Source organism: Gambusia affinis, linkage group LG24 (assembly GCF_019740435.1).
Source record: "Gambusia affinis linkage group LG24, SWU_Gaff_1.0, whole genome shotgun sequence".
Lineage (NCBI taxonomy): Eukaryota > Metazoa > Chordata > Actinopteri > Cyprinodontiformes > Poeciliidae > Gambusia > Gambusia affinis.
The window spans coordinates 10894375-10913761 of NC_057891.1; the positions used below are offsets into that span (position 1 = coordinate 10894375).

The following is a 19387-nucleotide window of genomic DNA, read 5'->3' on the forward strand; positions in this document are numbered from 1 at the left end:
AGGCTCTTGATGCGCTATTGAAGGCTTCCATCTGCTCTGCTTTGCATGGGAGTGTTTTCCTTCCACCCTGCCTCTTTCCACTTGCATCTAAATAGCCCTGTGCTCCACTGCAAGCTGGAGAAAAGTAGGGCAGATGCCTCATGTACATGTGTGTGTCCCATCATTGCATACTGTGTGTGCATATTCTGCAATCTAAAGAAACCATTAATTCAATTCTAAAGCTAATGGTAGACACTTAAGGTAAAGAGATGATGCAAAGTCTTGACCTTGTAAAATGCTATCAAAAACATAAAGAAGGTGTAAAAAGACAGAAAGGAGTTAAGGGTCTTTTGCCCAAGTTGATGTGTATCACAAATTTCAAGGGGTTGTTTGGCGTGTTTCTGTGGAAAGCCCCCGGTTTCTGAAGCACTCAGTCAGTCCCAGATAGAAGAAGGAGATTAAATTATACAGGAGAGCCCAGAAATAGCTCCAGTGCCAAGGCCGCGTGGACCCCAGACGCGAGAACAAGGCATTGCAAGTCGCCACAGGAACAGTCAACCGGATTAGTGCTGCCCAGACCACCGAACGGAGAAGTCTACTATAAATTGGACGTGCGATGGGATGAATGAGAAGGAACATAGTGGTCCTTGAACTTCCAAAGCAAATATGAAATCAGATTTGTGGGACAAAAAAAACTTTCATGCTTCAAGTGAACTCATCAGTGGACACCCTGTTGGGATTTCTAAAGCAACTTTTCAGCGTGAACTGTTCACTTCCTCAGAGTTTACATTTAAACACAATCACCCTCTTAATTGAACATGGAAGCCAGCTGTGAAGAAATATCCTTCCTAATTTATGTCCCTTTCTCGTTTAGATTTGTTTGTCTTTCTGAAAATGTTTTACACAAAATGTAGATCTCTTACCCAGAACATGCAAGAGAGGCAGACCCAAGTCCTGGCCCTTCCGGCCAGAGCAGAGGGCAATGACAGAGAGACAGAAGGCATCCTTTAAAAAAAAATAAAATAAAATAAAAAATATCCAAGCTCACAGCCAGAATCCACAGTGTTCCCAAAAATTCTGAGCGTTTCCACCCAAACCCTGGTAACAAAGATCCATGCCAGCCGTTTGAGATGCACAGAGGAGTAACAAACCCGGTGCTGCTTGGCTTTAGTCAGTCTCCCTCATGTGAGCGCCCTCCCTTCTCCTACGTCTTGAAGCTGTCCCTCTTATTCTCTAGCTCACTTCTGCCTTGCAGTCCTTTCCTCTTGAAGTGTGGTAACTTTATTCCATTTTTTGGGGGGGAAGGAGGTGAGTGCTAACCTTTACTTTTCTCTCCAAACACTCCCTCTCCTCAAATGATCCTTGTTAGCCCCTCCTTTCCCCTTCCCTCTCTTTACACACATGCACATACATACTCTATTCACTGACCAACCCTCCACCCCCACTTTTAGCTTCCTTGCATCGCATACCTCACCTCTCCTTCCCTCCATTTTTTCTCCTGGAAGCATGCTCACTCATGTCTGCGCTAATGTCACTTCAATTTTTCATCGGCAGCCCCTTCCTGTTTCCAAATCGTCTCTCCTCCTGTGAAATATCTGCAGGACAAACTGGCTGCTGTGACTCTGCCAAGGCCCAGTCCAAGTGCCTACACAATATACAGTGCATCAGAAAAGTTCCTTGCAACAGATATGCAGATTTGTATGTGATATCATAACCCTATATGTGTTTGTTTATCTTGAATTTAGTTATTATTGCGCAAAGTCTCTAAAATCAGATTACTAACAAATTTTGTACAATAATGACAGGAATTGCTATGTTGCTATAGGGTCTAAAGGAGTTGCCATGCCTCTGTTAATTTATCACCACATCCTCATATCCATCCCTTCTACCTTCATCCAGCCCTCAAAACAAAGAGCCATAGAGACAGTTGTGCTAAGGGCCCCAAAACTCTCTTTCCGTTATGGCTGATATGTTTGCCAGATCAGCAGATCTCCAACATCCTGACCCCTAAACCCTACTGTTGGGTTCACTCCTAACCCTTATGACAGTAAACACAAACTACATTCATGAACCAGAATAAACACGGACAGGTTTTCTTTGTTCATGCACCAGCTGGAAAGGAATGGTATTTGCAAGAGTAAGGGCTTTGGACTTCAGGATCTCAGAGTTGGTTGGTCCAAACTTTTAAAGTTTTTCAACCCTCTAATGAAAGAGGACATTCATTCATCAAACAATGAAGGACTCATGTGGCTTCTGGACTTCCCGCTCCCACTCTGGCACTCGACAGGGTTTGTCCCCAGTAGGGAGTCAGGATGATGTCACAGCAAGGACTGCCAACTGCCTCAACAAGCCTTACAAGCAACACCCAATGGAAGGTGGCTAAGCATCCACACCGGGAACATCTTCAGACCCAAAGAACAGTTTTTCCAAACTATTGATGATTGTTCAGGAAGTTCACCAACAAGCTTCCAATTACATTCTCTTCATCTAGATGTTCTAGTTTTGTTGTCCTCTTGGCAACTCAAACATCAACTACACCAAAAACAAACTTTGTAAATTTTGCTGCAATTTATTTTCATTGTACTCAACATGCTGTTGAAACACGTGCAAAGGACAATGTTAGATTCTCCAATATGATGGCATATTGTCAAGACACTTGGTCCCATGAGTGGAACTCTCATACATTTACACATTTACATGATTGAACAGCCACCCTCACTGGTCATTAGTAGATGTTGCAAGAACAAATCAGTGTTTCTTACAGTAACTGTAGAAAGTTCATGATTATTATTATTTTTTAAATATATAAGACAAAAATTCTGTGATGAATTTCTGATATTGTCCACTATTAAAGGCAGACTCGAGAACTGCTCAGAGATGATCATGCATCTTGAGTGACAGGATTCCATGTGTCAATGAATACACAACCATGTATACAACCTGTTATACAACCATCTACTGCAAGATCTGTTGGCCAGGAGTATACACAGCAGCCCTAAACATTGAACAAGAAGAAGTGTGAGAAAATTTTCTAACTGAACCTGCTCTTCAGGTGATTCTTAATTGGTCATAAGCTGATATCTGATTTTCTAGAAATGCCAGGACAGGATGTTTAAAAAGAAAAAGAGAGAAAAAAAAATCAATTTTAGATCTCGCATTTATCTTAAACTTTTATATGTTACAATTTCAGTTTTGCCAACTTATAGATGGTGCTACTTTGTTTCATCTAAATCATCCTGTTAAATTTCACACTTAGCACTGTTTTTCTGGAGCTGAGTCTTTCTGCTGAAATGACAAATGTAAGTCAGCATTAACTTTTATGCTGTGTAATGTATTTTTAGGAAATGTTTATTTTTTGCAAAATCAAACAACTATAAAACATGAAGGTATTAAAAAGAATAAAACTCCATAAGACATATAAGAAGTTTAGAATAGTCATTTAAATTAGTGAATTATTCAGAGTTTTTCAGCAGCTTTTTTTAGTAAGTGACATTTTTTATCTTTCTGATCTTTTTAGAATTATTTGTTACTCATTTATTCTACTGACCTAATGCATTGGACCCGAATGCATTGGAGTGTTGTGTCCACCTTAAAACAAGATCATGAATAGAAATGCCTAACTCTTAACAATGGATAACAAAAACTTCTACAGATGTCAAACTTTATTCAGATGAAAGTAAACAGCCAAATAAAGTAGCGCTTTAGGATTCAAAATGAATTTAGGGGAAGCTAAATGCGCTAAATGTTTTCAAAGTTAAACAGAAAATTTGAACCGCTGAAGTGTGCCAACCCAGTAAATGATCAGGGACGCTCCTCGAGTGCAGAGCACCTAACGATCCCTTCTTACTCTGTTTGAAAACACATTTAAATTAGTTTTTATGCAGAATATTGAGTCTCTCTTTGTATTCTGCGGGCTTTATAATTAGTAAAACAGAACAGCTAAAATGCTTGCAGAAAGGCTAGAGTACCAAATATTCATCCATACACTGCATTGCACATGGAAAAGAATCGCAGAATGCATGTGTTTGTGTGCACAAACCGCAGCACTGAATCAACATTACCCCCGCTGCACAGGGACATTACATCACTCCACAGTCAGATCCATAAAGGGCTAAGAGCCAATTCATTTTGAGAAAACACCCCCTATTGATCCACGCTGCTTTCCATCACTTCCACTGTAACAGTTACCTCAATCTATAGGCTCACCTGACACATTATCTCTGTGTGTGTGTTTATGAGCGAGGCGGCCTCTGCCTGTGTATTTACATAACAGGACGGCATTAGGGAAATGCTGGAGAAGTCACTTAACTGCTAGGAAGCTTTGTTCAGATAGATTTTTTGTGCATGTGTTTGATGCATTACAGCCATGTTTTTTTTTTCTTTCTTGCTCTAAACTGGGCTGCTAGCAGCCCCTAGTGGCCTCCAAATAGTCAACAGCAGATTGACTCCATGTTTGCTTCTATAGTTATTCCTCATATAATCACTCTGAAGGATACTTCAACAGCGAAACTCACTGATTCCAAAGGTGCTGGGCAAGCTTTGCTTTATAAATGCACTTGAACCAGTAGAACTCTCGATTCTGACGCAGACGACATCATTAACAATCTTTGCCACCTGTTTAAAGCCTGTGAAAACTCAGACTTGCATAGATAGACATGGATAGATTCATTAATAACCAAAAATGTGTTAGAAAAGATCTATTTGAGAAGAGGAGTCTCCTGCTGTTGCTGAAGAATCCATCACATTTTAAACATTCATGCTAAAATAATAAAGAATCCATCAAGCTCTGTGGGCCTGGAAAATTCCCTTTCTGCTCTCTGGGTGGAATTTACAGGGCAAGGACGCATTTATTAAACTACTACAGATGCAGGTAAAAGCTGAGTAAATTATAAAGAGCATATGAAGGGGAAGGGAAAAACAAGCTTAAAACGCCACAGAATGATGTCGAAGGAGAGGATGCTTCCTTCATAAAGCTGCATCATTGTCGCCTTAGTAACACATATGGAGGAAAGCTTCACCCAGCACCACTCCCACCTCCCCCCCCACTCCCCCGCCCCATCTGCCTCTTAGAAAACCACCGCACATCCACGGCCGAACACGCATCACGTCTCCTGTAGTAACCCGGCCCCGTCATGTGGGGACTGCTTGAGCCGCGTTGCCATGGAAACTGAACACCTCACAGCAGTCCTCAGAGGGAAGATGTGGAGCCACCATACCTCTCCACTTTCACCTCCCAGTCGGCTTTTCAGCTCAACAGGGCAACAGCAGACGTTACGGAAATCTATTTGTCATGCAGCAACTTGCTTGAGTATTGAACTGAAAGTCAAATAGCACAGAAGGGACGTAGAAGGGACTAGATGGAAGTGAAATAACCACAAAAAAAAAGATGACTAAGACTGAGAAAGAAAAAAAAAATCAAGAATGTGATAATGGCATAGAAATGAACCACAAAGAGATCAAAAATTAAGAAATGAACCCCCAAGGAGACATAAATTTCAAGTACACAGACAGTGGCTGACAAAAAATGACCAAAATTACATCTAAATTAAATACGCAATTACAATCAGGAGACAAATGAAGGAAATTTGGAAAATGTCGATTGAAATGCAAACAACACTTACGAAAACAAGTCAAGAGAAGCTGAACTAGACATGAAATGGTTATTGTACCCCTGGACCTGTTGTGTCCTGATCCATCTACATTTATGGTGAAGAAAACTCTCCAGAGAAAGCTCTGTTTTATTTATATTATTTTTTCTAAGTAAAACAAATTCTTACTGACAAACTATATATCAAATATCTAGACATCTGACAGAATCTCACACTGCCCTTACTTAACAATATAAGGGTTCAGACATGCAAACGAATCATGCAGGCTGCATGAATAGTCTCTCAAAAGACTAAAGGCTGGCGTGTTAAGGTTATGCTTTTGAGAACAAGCAATGGTATTTTCAGTAAACCAATCAACATTTTTGCTGAATTATGCGTCATTACTGCAAGGCAAGTAAAAACATGGAAATTATGGAAATTGAACTGAGGAAAAAGGGACCTATGAGTGGATTTCCACACACAAACGCTACAAGAGAATGTGTCGAAAGGAGGGGCAGAGTGGTGGGAATGAGTGCGGGCGAAGAGATAAGGAGCTGCGGCAATTGGGCGAGGGTGGTGGTGGTGCCGCGGAGGGGAGTGGGTTTTCTCTTGGTGTTGGTGCTGGAAGAGACGTGTGCCTGCAGCATTGTGAGCTACAGCGTCACCAGCAGACTATGTAATGACACTACGGGAGGATCACAGCAAGTTTAAACCCTCATGTTCAGAATCCTAGGAAAGTTTCTAAAATTGACGATTTGCTTTATGGTTATATTCTGCTAAGGGCATTTTGCGATACGGTGATTTTGTTCATGTTCCTTGAGTAACAGACCCTCCATAACACCTGGCACACTCTTCTTGATGTCACTGGAAAAGTTACCAGAACAATAGTTGCTACACGACTCATCTGATGAATCAAATAAATGAAAAATGTATAGATTGCCAGTTAAGCTACCTCTAAAGCATGTTGGCTTGTTGGTTACTGTTCAATGAACTCTATTTGGCCTTAGAAATATGACACATGACTGACGAAGTATGTTGTAAGCATGACAGACTTGCAATCACCAACTAAGAACAGGTTAAACAGGATAAAAAGGAGGGAATACCGCAAGTCCTTTTCTATGAAATGCTCCCATAATGGTGCATCTCAGTTCTGCAGGTTTTAAATCAAGGTGACCCTCCTTGGCAGCAGGATTTGCCAGAAGTTTCAATGGCAAATCTTTAAATCAGATCACAAAAGTTCTCCATTCACCTAAAGTTAGCCACCTGAAGACCTCCTGAACATATAACACTGACCTTGAATCAGCACTTGGAGCCCTTTGTCAATGGTCTTCTAGAGACAATGGTCCATTGCCAAGCTCATTTTTTGCAGCTACGTCATTTTGGTGGTTTAGGCAAGGCCAGTTGAATGCAAGTCACAGTTGGGTAATTTGATTGAGAACAGAACCAATCCTGAAGTAGACTCCATGCAGATTGATCAGTTCAATTAGATGCTAAAGCAGCAGAGAGGCAGTTGGAGAACAGTCCTTTAAGTCAGTCATTTCCTACTACCCTTCTTGCACATTCATTGAGGTCTTACCTTGTTTCGCTTGGCTCCTCGCAGAGGAAAGAAACAGGCAAAGAGGAACTTGCCCCAGCTAATGACAGCAGCCAGGCACCAGTTGAGGCGAGCCATGCCTGTGTCTGTCCCGTCTTGTCTGCCAGCCTTCTTATCTCCCACTCTCTGCACTGGCAAAGGATCCTGCAACCGTCTTCAAGACTATGGAAAGACAGGAGATCCTCTTGTCCTAGTCCCTGGAGCAAATATGAAGTGTCTGAGTCAGACAATGATTGAGGATTTATGTTCCTTTCAGGAGGTTTTGGAAATTTTGGATGTCTGTCTGCAATTCCAATTTGTAAGGAAACAAGGGGGGCTACCAGCAATCCCTGAAAAGGACTAGACCTTTGAACGATCTTGGAGGACCTGGAGCATTTTTTGAGCTAAAAAATGTCTCCCTGTCTGTTCATCCATTCGTCTTCTCAGCCTGGTCTGGATGAGTCAGTCCTCAAAGTGTGATCAGTACCGTCGGCTGCATAATGCGAAGAGCCCGCTGCTGATCGACGACACCGCTACACCTACGCTGGCATACCCTCACTCACTTTTCCCCCTCTCACACACATACATACGCTCGCCTGCATGTAACGCTGTCCTGGCAAATGTGTTCGCAGGCAGAACAGCCCCCAGCCCCCCGCCCCTTCCTCCTCTCTCATCACTTGGCTACCTCTTCAGGCTCAGGATCGCCGGTGCTTCGCATTCACACACTCCGCTTACACACACTTGTCCATCTCTTTCGCTCCGTCCTTCTCAGCGACACACACGCTCTCACACACATACATGCAGTGATGCTGCAGCATTTACTCAGTCAGAGCGGGAGGAGGGGAGCAAAAGAGTCAGGAGGGGTGGGGGGGTGGGGGAATGAAGGGGAGCAAGGAAAAGGGGGCGGGGGGTGCCCGCATTTGCAGGGATATTTGGAGTTAAAAATGATGACATAAACAAAAGTATGCAACAGACGGGATGGAAAAAGGCTCACAGGAGAAAATATGGATGAATGCGAGAGGACAGGAAAGGAAGGCAATGACAAAATGGGAAGCAGCAGGTCGCTGGAAGAAAAGCAGGAGAGGGGAGTGTGTTTTAGAAAACTGTGCACACACGCAGACGGATGGATGAAAGCTGAAGCTGATGCGATGCAGGCGCAGGTCGGTGACTGTAGTCTGAGAAGAACTGGGTCGCAGAAAGGAGGAGAGGGAGAAAGGACGGAGGAGAGGGGCATGGTGTTGAATCATTGTGTCTTGGGTGATTATTTCCTACTATCTCTCCCACTCTCTCTCTTTCCATACACAAACACACATGCACGCACACGCCCACACACACACACTACTGCAGGTGGTGCACAGCCTCATTCACTCTGCTGCAGTCTCTCTACGCTTCAGTGGGAGCACATTCTCACTGCAGAACGCTTTCCTCTGCTATACCCCCACCCCCTCCATCCAATCTCCAAACCCCTTTCCATGCAGCACACCACTGCCACACTAATACAATCACAACACATCAAAGCAATGAGCAAAGGAGATAAACTGTGCAGAGGAGGCTTTTCTGTCAACCAAAGCTTGCTTAGCCTACAGGGCCGATGGGGGAACACAAATGGTTCCCTCTTTGATCCTAGAAAAATAAGTTCAAATCCTTTTGATTTTACTCTAATATCCTGAAATGCAGAAGCCACCTAATGAATGTGTGGAGATTTAATCAGAGAAGCAGCGAAGAGGCCAATGGTAACTCTGCAGAAGCTGCAGAGTCCTACAGCTCAGGTAGATGAAGCATTCAACAGAACCATTACTAGCAGTGGCCTCTGCAAATCTGCCTTTATGGAACAATGCCAAGAAACCATAGTTGAAAGAAGCCTATGGCAAGATATTGACTGAGGTCAGTAGGAGAGTGTCATTATCATCAGTGAAGTGAGTTCTGTACCAACATGGGCTTAAAGGCCGCTCAGTGAGGAAGAAGCCATTATTTTGGAACCAACATAAAAAGACAATAATAGCTTGAAAACGTAATACCTTCACTGTTGGAGAATTTGTCGTTGGACATAATGACCATCACTACACTTGGGCAGTAACCTTACAAGCCTCACTGCTGTTCCAAATGGGGAGCACTGTGGTGGCAGCATCACGTTTTCTACAGGTGGAAGTGCAGCACTTCACAAAACAGATGCAAGCAAAGCGCAGTTCAAACCTGACACAGTAGGAATGAGCCATATTTCTTCTTCGCTATCATAAGAATTTTATCAAAAAATATCCAGAACACTTCACCCGAATAATACAGTTTAAAAGGCAATTCATGTACGTAAACTTTTAATATTAAAGAAAGATTCAAAATGAGCTCTGTCTTATTTTAGATTCAGGCTAGGTCTCTAAAATGAGAGACACTTCTTTGGGAACAGTAATGCAGACTTGCTAAACAAGGAAGACAAGTGTTTCAAAAGAAAAATTAAGAAGACCATAAACCAGGAAGAGAGCAGGTGGCCTCAGGTGTCTTCTATCAAACAGCCTTGATTTTTCTCCTCAGGGAGGTTTCATAACAATTCACACCTTCGACATGTGACTGTATCACCTCACATGATGTCCTCATTAGAAAGCACCTCATAAGTAGCAATCGCCCAAACGACTAATGGAGACCTATGGGACCTTAACAGTCCTATAAGTGCAACTGTCCAATCCCAGAAACCTCATTCTCTGGTTAAAACTTGTGCTTTGCCTTTCGATTGTTATGTCCTTGATGGCAGAGCATCTACTTATCTTTCTTTGCAAAAGCTGCAACAAAGTGATATTTAGCTACAGCTATGAAACCCTATGCCATGTAGTGAAATAAAAAGATATTTCTAAGGTTGGTCTGCACAGGTGTTATGCAAACTAAACCTCCTTTCTGTTTTCGCCAGTACCATTTCTCTCTCTACAGGAGGAATGAACGAGGAACATGTTCTGCCCAGTGTGAGACCGGGCATGTGTCCCATTTCTGGCAATGTGCTGACCTTACCCATTAGGCATAAGCAACTTGCATAATCACTGCTGACTTCTATTGACTGGCTTGTCACGCTGTCTATGCCTTTGACTGGAAAGCCTGCGAAAAAGTGCTAGTTGCCAGTAATACTTCTGTCTAAGTGACTTTTTATTGTCATCTTTGGAAACATGGGAATTTTCCATGAAATGCAGAAAAGTAGGTTGATGTGCAGTCAGTTGCACAATTGAACTCTACCTTTAGTTTTATTTTTTCCAAATTAGGACATTAATTTAAGTTTCAGGTCATTTCTGCAGAACAGTGTCATAAATCTTCATTTTTAAACAAAGGTAGAGAAATTTAACTTATAGCAGAAAGGAAAAAAAATAAGCATAAACTTAACATATTGGTGTAAATGTGGTAGTTTTTTCAAATGTTCCAGTTGAGGAAAGGATGATCATCTTAGATCTCACCTCAAGCATTTTTGAAATAAATTAAAATTGCAAAAACTCTTCAGGAAATGATCCCAATAATTAGGCTAGGTGGTGTTATTGTTGGCATTAGCCATCAGATATAAAGACAAGACTTTTCCAAAAATCTGTGGGATCTTTAAATGTAAAGAAAAGCACTAAAATGTGACCCATGTTGACATTTGAACTGATATGAAAGGTTTCATTTTTAGACTGGAAGGTCCAGGTATTCTGAAAACAGTCAGGCAACTTTGAATGGCGGCTGCAAGACAAACAGGAGGCAGAAGGAGGTGGAGGGTTTAGTTTTGTGCACCAGCAGCCCATTCACATTCAGTGCACAGAGTGTGCACTGTACAGGGCAGATAGCAGATTAGGCCCCACTGCACACCTCATCATTCACCAACATGCACACTAATATGCTTCCCATTTCTTTCCGTTTTTTCAGGTTTCTCTCAAACACAGGCTAAGCTCAGAAATATGCTGTTTTTCTACTTTTCTTCATTGTACAGATTCACTATATTTAGGTTTTAAAAATGTATCTTTAAATAGTTGGTGTATAAAAGGATCAAACTCAAATTCAACATCCTGCTTTGACATTGTACAACAACGAAGCCAATCCAGACTCCCAGGTCATATGTAAAAAAATATAATAGTAATATAACACTGTGCTTTTTCTGAAATGTCTTGCTTCATTAGATCTAATCCAGCAAAAAGCACCGCAGAGACAGAGGTGACCCCTTTTTGGCCTGTAATCAATGACTCAGTCTATTAAGTGAAGGTGCCCTAATCAGTCAATCTCAGTGGCACATGAGCATTGTAGTAGCAGGTACTTTACGTTTGTCTAAATCGCCATAATATCCTATATGTTTTCATAATTAAAAAGAAGGCCAGGATTAGGGTCTTCAGTTCTCATACAGTCTTATTTTGTGGCCTGCTCTTGGAAAATCCTCCAGGTGACAGGTCCATTTTTAGCAGGAGCAAATCATGCTCAGGGACAGGGAGGCACCTGAGTGCACTTAGAGTGGAGGTCTATGGGCGGTGACACTTCTGGGGCTGGCTGCCAAAGGAAACTCAGTTATCTAGAAACATCTACTCCCCTCCCACACCTACCCCCACCATCAACACACATACAAACACGTGACCCTTACCAGCCTTTCCAGCATCACCTAGAGATATGAAACCACAGGAAGTCTTAACATTAGCAGGTAAGCTGCTGAACACACGTGTACTGGATCGGTGGTGGTCTGGAATTTACCTCACAACCCTGAAGATGGAGCGATAGCACAATGCATTCTTCTGCTCTAAAAAGTTGCGCTTGTTTTGTCACCAATCCACGTTTTCTAACAAACTAACAAAACTAGCCTCGGAGGATTCATTGATGAGGTACTGATACCAAGGTACATGGAGTTCATTGACTACATATCCAGTCTCAAGCATTTGATCTTTGAGATGCATCATAATTTTGCAAAGGCCATTGCTAAGTTGTGGCTAGGTCGATAAAACTTCTTTCAACTGGCGACTTGCCAGACCGGGGCATCTTGGCACTCGCTTTGAATATCACCAGAAATTACATTGGTGATTGCATTTTATAATTGTTCTCAACGGTTGATGTTGTACCCAACTGCAGAGAAACAAAACCGGAGTGGTTTTGAAGATTTAAGAAAAAGCAAAAAAGGAAAGAGTAACTTACAAAAACCACAAGAAACCAGAGTTGAACAAACGCAATCAACAATGAAAACCCAAGGAAGGAGACACAGGGAAAATGCATGGGAATCTGAAAAAAAATGGGAGAAACCAGCAAGGAGTGACTGAGAATGAGGTGCTTAAGTACTGTGAGGCTGAATGAAAGATATTGGCTGATTAGCTAATGGGTTGCAGGTGTGATTAGAGAACAGAAGGCAGGCTGAGGAGAGAGGAAGTGACATAGGAGCAAGGGACAGTACAATGGGGATCAGAAAACAAATCTAACAAAATAACTGGACATAAGAAACATAATAAAAACAAGAGTTACTAAGAAAAGTACTACAAACATAACTAAAATCAATAAGAAGGGCCTGAAATAAAAGCAGAAACAAGGCCGAATTAAAAACTAACAAATCCCAAAACAAACTCAAACAACCCAAGAGCCTGACAATAATTGTTGCCTTTTAATCTCCTCAAATATGTAATCCTTTTTCACCCTAAATAATTTCCAACAAACGTAACACCAGACTTTTCTTTTCAACTTATGACAGTTTGTGAGTTTGTATGCTACATGGCCATAGCCTTATTAGCGTAGATATTGTTATTAAAGTTTCTTCTTTCTAGTCCTTTTCCTCGTCTAAGGGCAACCCATGTTAGCTCAGCAGTGTTTCTTATGTAGTCTTCAGCGATGCAAACATCCCAGATAAACAGCAATCAGGTATCAGCCAGACGACAGTAGCGCAATGCAACTCAACAGATCCGTTATCGTCACCATCAGCCGCAGGCCAAAGCCAAATTGGAATTGACCAGAGTCTCAGCTCTCTGTCTTTCAGTGATCCATGTTCTGCCGTTTTCAGCTAAGCAAGTTGGGGAAGGTTGGTGTATCTGTTCAGACTACAGGAGTTGTCAGGGTAGTGGCAACTTATCACGATTGTTATGAGACTGAAACAAAAGACAACTATGAATTCTTAAAATGCTGCGTTCTTACAGCCACAAGGTGTTAGCCTTCTGCAGCGAAGCAGGACATTGAATCGAAACCATTTCCATGTGGAGCAAGCTTGGAAAAAGCCTGAGGGAAGATTTTCTACAACCCACCAACAGAAATACACACACACACCTCCATATCAAAGGATTCAGCTCATAGCACACATCCCGCTGCTGACTTGGCTGTTTTCCAGCATGCTTTTAGCCCCGCTAATGTAGCTACCTATGTAGGTTAAAGACCCCCTTGCGGTCAACAAAAACACCAGTGCCAGGGGAGACATCTCAAGGTGAACACGGTGCTCCGATCATACACTTCCCTTTCAGAGGTACTGTCAACACTGAGCAAGACAGGAAAGACAATGTCAGAAAGACACATTTCAGCTGCTGTTGATTTATTCAGAGAGGGAAAGGACAAAGGAAACATTCAACGTCATTTCCAACCTTAGAGTAATAAACCTGAATTCTCATTTCAACTGGAGTAAGAATTTCTGTCGTATGTAGAAAGACGGACTCTACATTGAAATCCCCCGGCTTGATCTGCTGTGCTTAGGAATTTTCAGACTCCTTAATTCCCTAAATGAGCAAAGAAATCAATAGGAAGAGCACAGGCTTTTACTCTGTGTAATTATACAAATTTATCACCGATCACAGCCTCGTATTTGAATACTGGCTGCAGAGACTCTGTTATACTGTGAGGCAAAGTGACAGATCAGCGCAATGCAGTTCATCTGTAAAGAAAGACTCAGCAGAGTGTTATCGGGGATAAGGGCAATTTGCAGTGCTGGAGATAAAGATTAGAGGAAATACCCATAAAGCCAGAGAGGGAGAGAACATTGGCCAGCACTGATTTTCTTCTGGCTAATCAAAAAGCTGGTATTTAACATTCTGTGAGAAACAGTAGAGACCTCTTTAAAGTGTTTACTATCTGGCATAAAGAACTGAACACAAAAACACTTATTTGGTGTTTGGTTGATTGCTTTTTAGGAAATAAAATGGTTTTACTCTGTTGGAAAGCCACTTAAATGAAGCCACATCAAACAGTTCAGTCGTTGGGTCTACCAATGCCAAACAGCTCATTCTGCTACTGACTAACGTTTGGTTTCGTTTATTGGATTGGGAGATGGAAGTCAGAAGAAGGAAGACATATTGATAATATCCCACTTATGCTGATGATGTTATTATTTGTGACAGATTTTGCTGCACCATGCTTGGCAGTTAGTTGTCGAAGCCCCAACTTGACCCCTTTATGGTGGAATTCAGTCATTAAAAAGACAAAAAAAAAATGATAGCTTGTTTTAATTTTGCTGTTTAAAAACATGATTACAATGAACATTTTGGCTTGATCTCCATTTTCAGTGTGTATGTTCTTTAGCTCAAGACTCTTCCTTACAATCTCTCAGTAATAACGGTTTTAGGTTTTCCTAAAAGCACAACTATTTCGCCAGATAGATACCATTTTAATATGAGCATTCTTCCCATATATAGAGGCTCATATGCACATATTAATTTCCCTTTCTAAAGGAGTTCGGTTACTTTAAAGGTACAATTACTGATATAAAACTTGTGGTTGGATGAAACTAAAATGAAAGAATAGCAAAATTGTCAAGGTGGAAGAGAAAGGAGGATGTCATGTTTTATGTTTTAGAAAGCCTCAGATGCAGGCAGAAGTCAGAGTACTGAGTAACTGAGAAAAACAAAGACATGCAAGTCTGTCGTGACGGAAAACAAGGACAATAATGGGAGGGATGAGTGGAAAATAACATCAGATACAGGTGAGGGTAATCAGCGTCAAGAATCAGATTTGTGCTTCCATATGTCATACTAAATCAGATACATATCTGATAGATGCCTCATGTCAATGAAGAAGCCAGATTTACTGTATCTGGACACAAACCAGTTAAACAAGCAGTGATTTTTTTTTCTTTGCTAACTTTATCTTCTGATCTTGTGAGTTCTAGTGTTAAACAACTTTAAAACTGATCGTTACAAAGCGCCGTCCACTATTACTTCGGTAAACAGTTGTGCTGCTGTCTGACCTCTACACTCTTTTGTGCATGAAGTCTGATTGCGGCCACACTTATTTAGTAGTATAAAAATCTGAATTGAGCACTTAATTAAACAAACAAAAAAAATGTATTAAACTATTTAGATACAAAACTTTTAAATCCATACCCAAAACATTTGACCCAAGCCATAAAATTTAAAAAGTGATTCTGCCAAATATTATAGGTTAGGAATGAAGACTTTGTAATTTTAAAGAAAGTAGCAGGGACTTTGATACTACTAACAGTGAAAGTGATCAAAAGAAAAGGAGAAGAGACTGTCCTTCAGAGTCTGAGTCTAGGAGAGTCAGTGAGCGATGCGTCTTCCCTGAGGGAATTCTAGTAAATGAAGCGTTCTAACCGCTTGGTTTATCCAATGGGACAGAACCTGAGGCAGCACTGTCAGACTGTCACAACACACTCGTGTACACAAGCAGGCAGAGACAATCTGCACACAGAGCTAGGAGAAACACATTCGAGCTCTTTTCCATCCAGTTTCTGCATCAACAATATGTATTTATATCAGTCGTTTTGCTTATGGGATAAAGGAAATGAAATGTGTGAAAACCGACCGTCTGTCAGCGGACCAAACGTGAGGATGACGCTTTCCGGTAACAAATTCGTCTTTTCCTGGTGTCTGTGCACTGTTGCCATGGGAGACGTTTATGTAAGCCATGTCTAATCCTGTTAGCGGTTACTTAGGCTGCAGAGATGCACAAGTGTACACTCCGGCCAAAAAGAAAGACATCCCAGCTTTTCTCTCTTTAAGCAAACGCTTCCAACATCGTCAATGTCAGGAACAGACGACCTGCACATTTAGCCTAATCACGACAGGCATTGGTAAACGAAAGATATCTGGCTATTTCCTCTGTGAAGGGCATGGATGCAGGTCCGATTGTTACAGTAAACAAGCAGAGTGTTTAAAATAGTCACACAAAAGAGGATTATACAGAATGAAAGGGGAGCGAGTGGGAGTGGAACAAAATGACTAAAGTAGAGGCAGACGTGAACGATGAGACTTCTCGATGGAGCGTTTAGGTCTCATAAAGATCCACTCACCAGCCATTTCATTAGGTGCATCTGATCAATTGCTTCTGTACAGAAGCAGCTCATGAGCTTATTACATGGCAGAAACCCTATGGCTCTATGAATCTAGATTTGGTGAAGGCAAATTGCCAAAGTTCAAACTTTGCATCAGAATGAGAAAGAAGGGGAGTTTAAGGGACTTTGAATGCGGCATGGTCTGAGTACTCACAATCAGAAACCTCACAATCTTTTGTGGTTTGATGAAACTAAAATGAAAGAATAGCAAAATTGTCAAGGTGGAAGAGAAAGGAGGATGCCATGGATTTTGATGCACAACGGGAACTTAGACCACTAGGAACAAGAAACTGAGGATAATTCTCACCAAAATTTGTCAATGTCAGATGAAAAGTCAATGACTCTCTGACCATGTCCATCCTTTTATGACACCAATGTACACATCTTCTACTGGGATCTTCCAGCACAATAATGCAACTGGTTTTTTGAACAAGACATTGAATTCACTGTACCTCAAAAGTCTCCATGGTCACCAGATCCAAGTCCAGTTGAGGAACTTGGGGATGTGGTGGATTCACAGCATTGAAACATTGTGGTGGATAGATATGGGTTCTCTCTCTCTTCTTTCTGGGTACTCCAGCTTCCTCACACACATCTCCAAAGTCTGCTTTTTCACCTAAAGATGGCAGTGGTTAAAAGATGTCCTCACAAGGGTGCACCGATTTATCGGCTCTGATTTCCTTAATTTTGGGAGAACGGTTATCAGCCAATACTTACCTGTGAAGCCGATCTTACCTCCCTATCTTCTCTACCTCAGCTAAAGTCTAAAAATCAACCACTGTCGTCTTCTGCTCTCCTGTGTGAAAGGTTTGACTGATAGATGCAGACAGCTCATGTCTGCATCTTTGCAGTTAACAATAGTCACCCCATTGTTACTGTCTTAGTGGCTTTTGGTTATATTTAGCCAAAAGACTCAGCAGGTCAGGCTGTTTAAAGATCTGCAATCTTTGATCAGCCAGAGAAAAGCAATCATTGCAGCCCTACTCACAGTCTAACTTCGGAGGCCATGGTAAGCGGTGGCATGCTGGTAGAATCGCACCAAACAATAATAAAATCTGAAGTTTCTTCCCTTACATACTTTTAAAAAAAAATAATACAATTCTGTTGAACTATGCAGAAATAGGCACTAGTGGTGCAGCAGAGGTACATCTAAAAGTTGCAGGACACCAGCCCTTGAGGACTGGAGTTTGACACCCCTGCTCTAGAGGGCGATGCACGGGGGAATTCTGTCTTTACGGCAACATATAAAGCAAAAGAGCCCAGCCAACATTTCTTATTTGCTGTGCGCATGAAAACATGTCTATAGATTTGTGGTTTTGTGATGATAAAGCAGTTGTAAAACGAACTGTTTACTCTCAGCAGCCAGCACAGCACTGCAGTGCAGTCACGTGTGACGTTTCAATAGTTCAGACCCCTGTTACATCTCAGCTACTCTGATTCGTTGTGGTAAAAACAGAGAAATCATACGGTCTCCTCACCTTCCCTTCTGCTCCATTACAGACCCAGGTCTGTAATCTGGCCGACTGTTGGCATCTGGCTAATGACTGTTGTGGTGATGACAGATTGGTTGTCCTGGTATTTGCTTTTTCTCCAGTGCCAGAAGCCAGGGGCGCAAAGCTGGATTCAAATTGTATGTCGCGCTCATTGGAGAAGAAATGAACCATCAGAGGTTGGCTCAGCAGCAGCCAGGGAGGAGGAGAGTAGAGCAGGAAGCATTGCCCTGAGTCAGTGGAAGTTTGTAAAGGAAAGCTGTGTTGATTGATGACACACACACAAAAACAAACATATTTAATGTTTTTCTAAGAAAAATCATTAAATTTAGATTAGATAAAGATTTGGGCGTATTCCAACTTCAAGATGTAAGGCAGAAAAAAAGGAAAGCTTTGCCTACTGGCTCAGATACTTTTCACACAAGTTCACCAACTCAGTCTTCCTCTCCATCTACAAAGATGGCACCAACAGAAGACTCACCAACAGAAGAAGTATACCCTTTTCAAATCAAATGTTATGAACACACAGAATTAATGTCTAAAATTAGCTATGCTGTCATTTTAGCGTTATTAGCAGCTTACCGCTTTTCTGTGTCCCCTGCTTCAATAGAGAAAATAAACTGACCCTGAACCAGATGAAGTCTTTCGGAAAATGACTCTTGTTACTGGTGGAGGTTGTTGAAGAACATGTCCTTAAAGCGCTCTGCTCTGACGGACTTTCCCCACGAATGTGGGAACATTCCCGAGAGAAGTAACATTTAACCAGACAGGCTCCGATACGGAACCGAACATTTTGACTTGTCCACTTGCAACTTCTACACAACTGAACTTGGACTACTACAGAATTACTGTGAGGAAGAAAAAATGGCGGATTCACAAAACTCGTTAGCCAGGAGTTATGTTCCAGAGCAGTGATGTCATAGCCAAGGAAACGTAGGAAGTAGAGGAAAATTATCAGACTTAAAAATATAACTCAAAAAGAAAAGCCTTATTTATTAATACAAAATAAAAATAAAAAATAATTTAATGCACGTAGTGTTGCTATATACTCATGTACAGTAGGTGGCGCCGGTATGCACCTGTAAGTTGCTTACGACCCGCCATAATAGAAAAGAAGAAGAAGAACATAAAGATAACTACGCAGCACCGGGAGAGAAAACTTTTTTTTTATTTCATTCCTGGGCACTCACAGTACAAGAAAATTTATTTAAGGGCTAAAAAGGTCAATTTTACATGATTTGTTCCCTTTAAAGAAGCAAACATTGCATCATCTGCAAAAAGTAGCTTTCCAAGCAACCTGCGTCTGAAGATTATTTATAAAGTTCCTTCCCTCAAGATTCCAGAAGGGAAAGCAATATTTATGTTGCAGTTTACCCACATCTCTGCCTTTGCTAATTTATAGAAATGACGCAACACATTCAGTATAACCTAAGTCAAAATGTAAAAGATCTGAAAATCTGCGCCAGCGGTACATCCCACTCATTCTGTGCCAGATCAGCAGCAGCGGTCTGACATTGTGAAG

At 41.5% G+C, this 19387-nt stretch overlaps 1 protein-coding gene across 11 annotated transcripts in view; it reads right to left on the reverse strand.

Annotated features, from left to right (window-relative positions):
- Positions 1-7767, reverse strand: part of tns1a (tensin 1a) — a 63593-nt gene extending 55826 nt beyond the window's left edge. For 6 of the 11 annotated variants that reach the window (XM_044110396.1, XM_044110398.1, XM_044110397.1 and 3 more), the window contains exon 1: positions 7144-7767. In XM_044110396.1, coding sequence (XP_043966331.1) covers positions 7144-7239 — 96 coding nt within the window. In that variant the 5' untranslated portion in view covers positions 7240-7767. Of the gene's footprint in view, positions 1-902; positions 999-7143 lie in introns of those variants that run through there. The other 5 variants (XM_044110401.1, XM_044110400.1, XM_044110391.1 and 2 more) reach the window with 4 other exon arrangements.
- Between the last annotated feature and the right edge of the window lie 11620 nt (positions 7768-19387).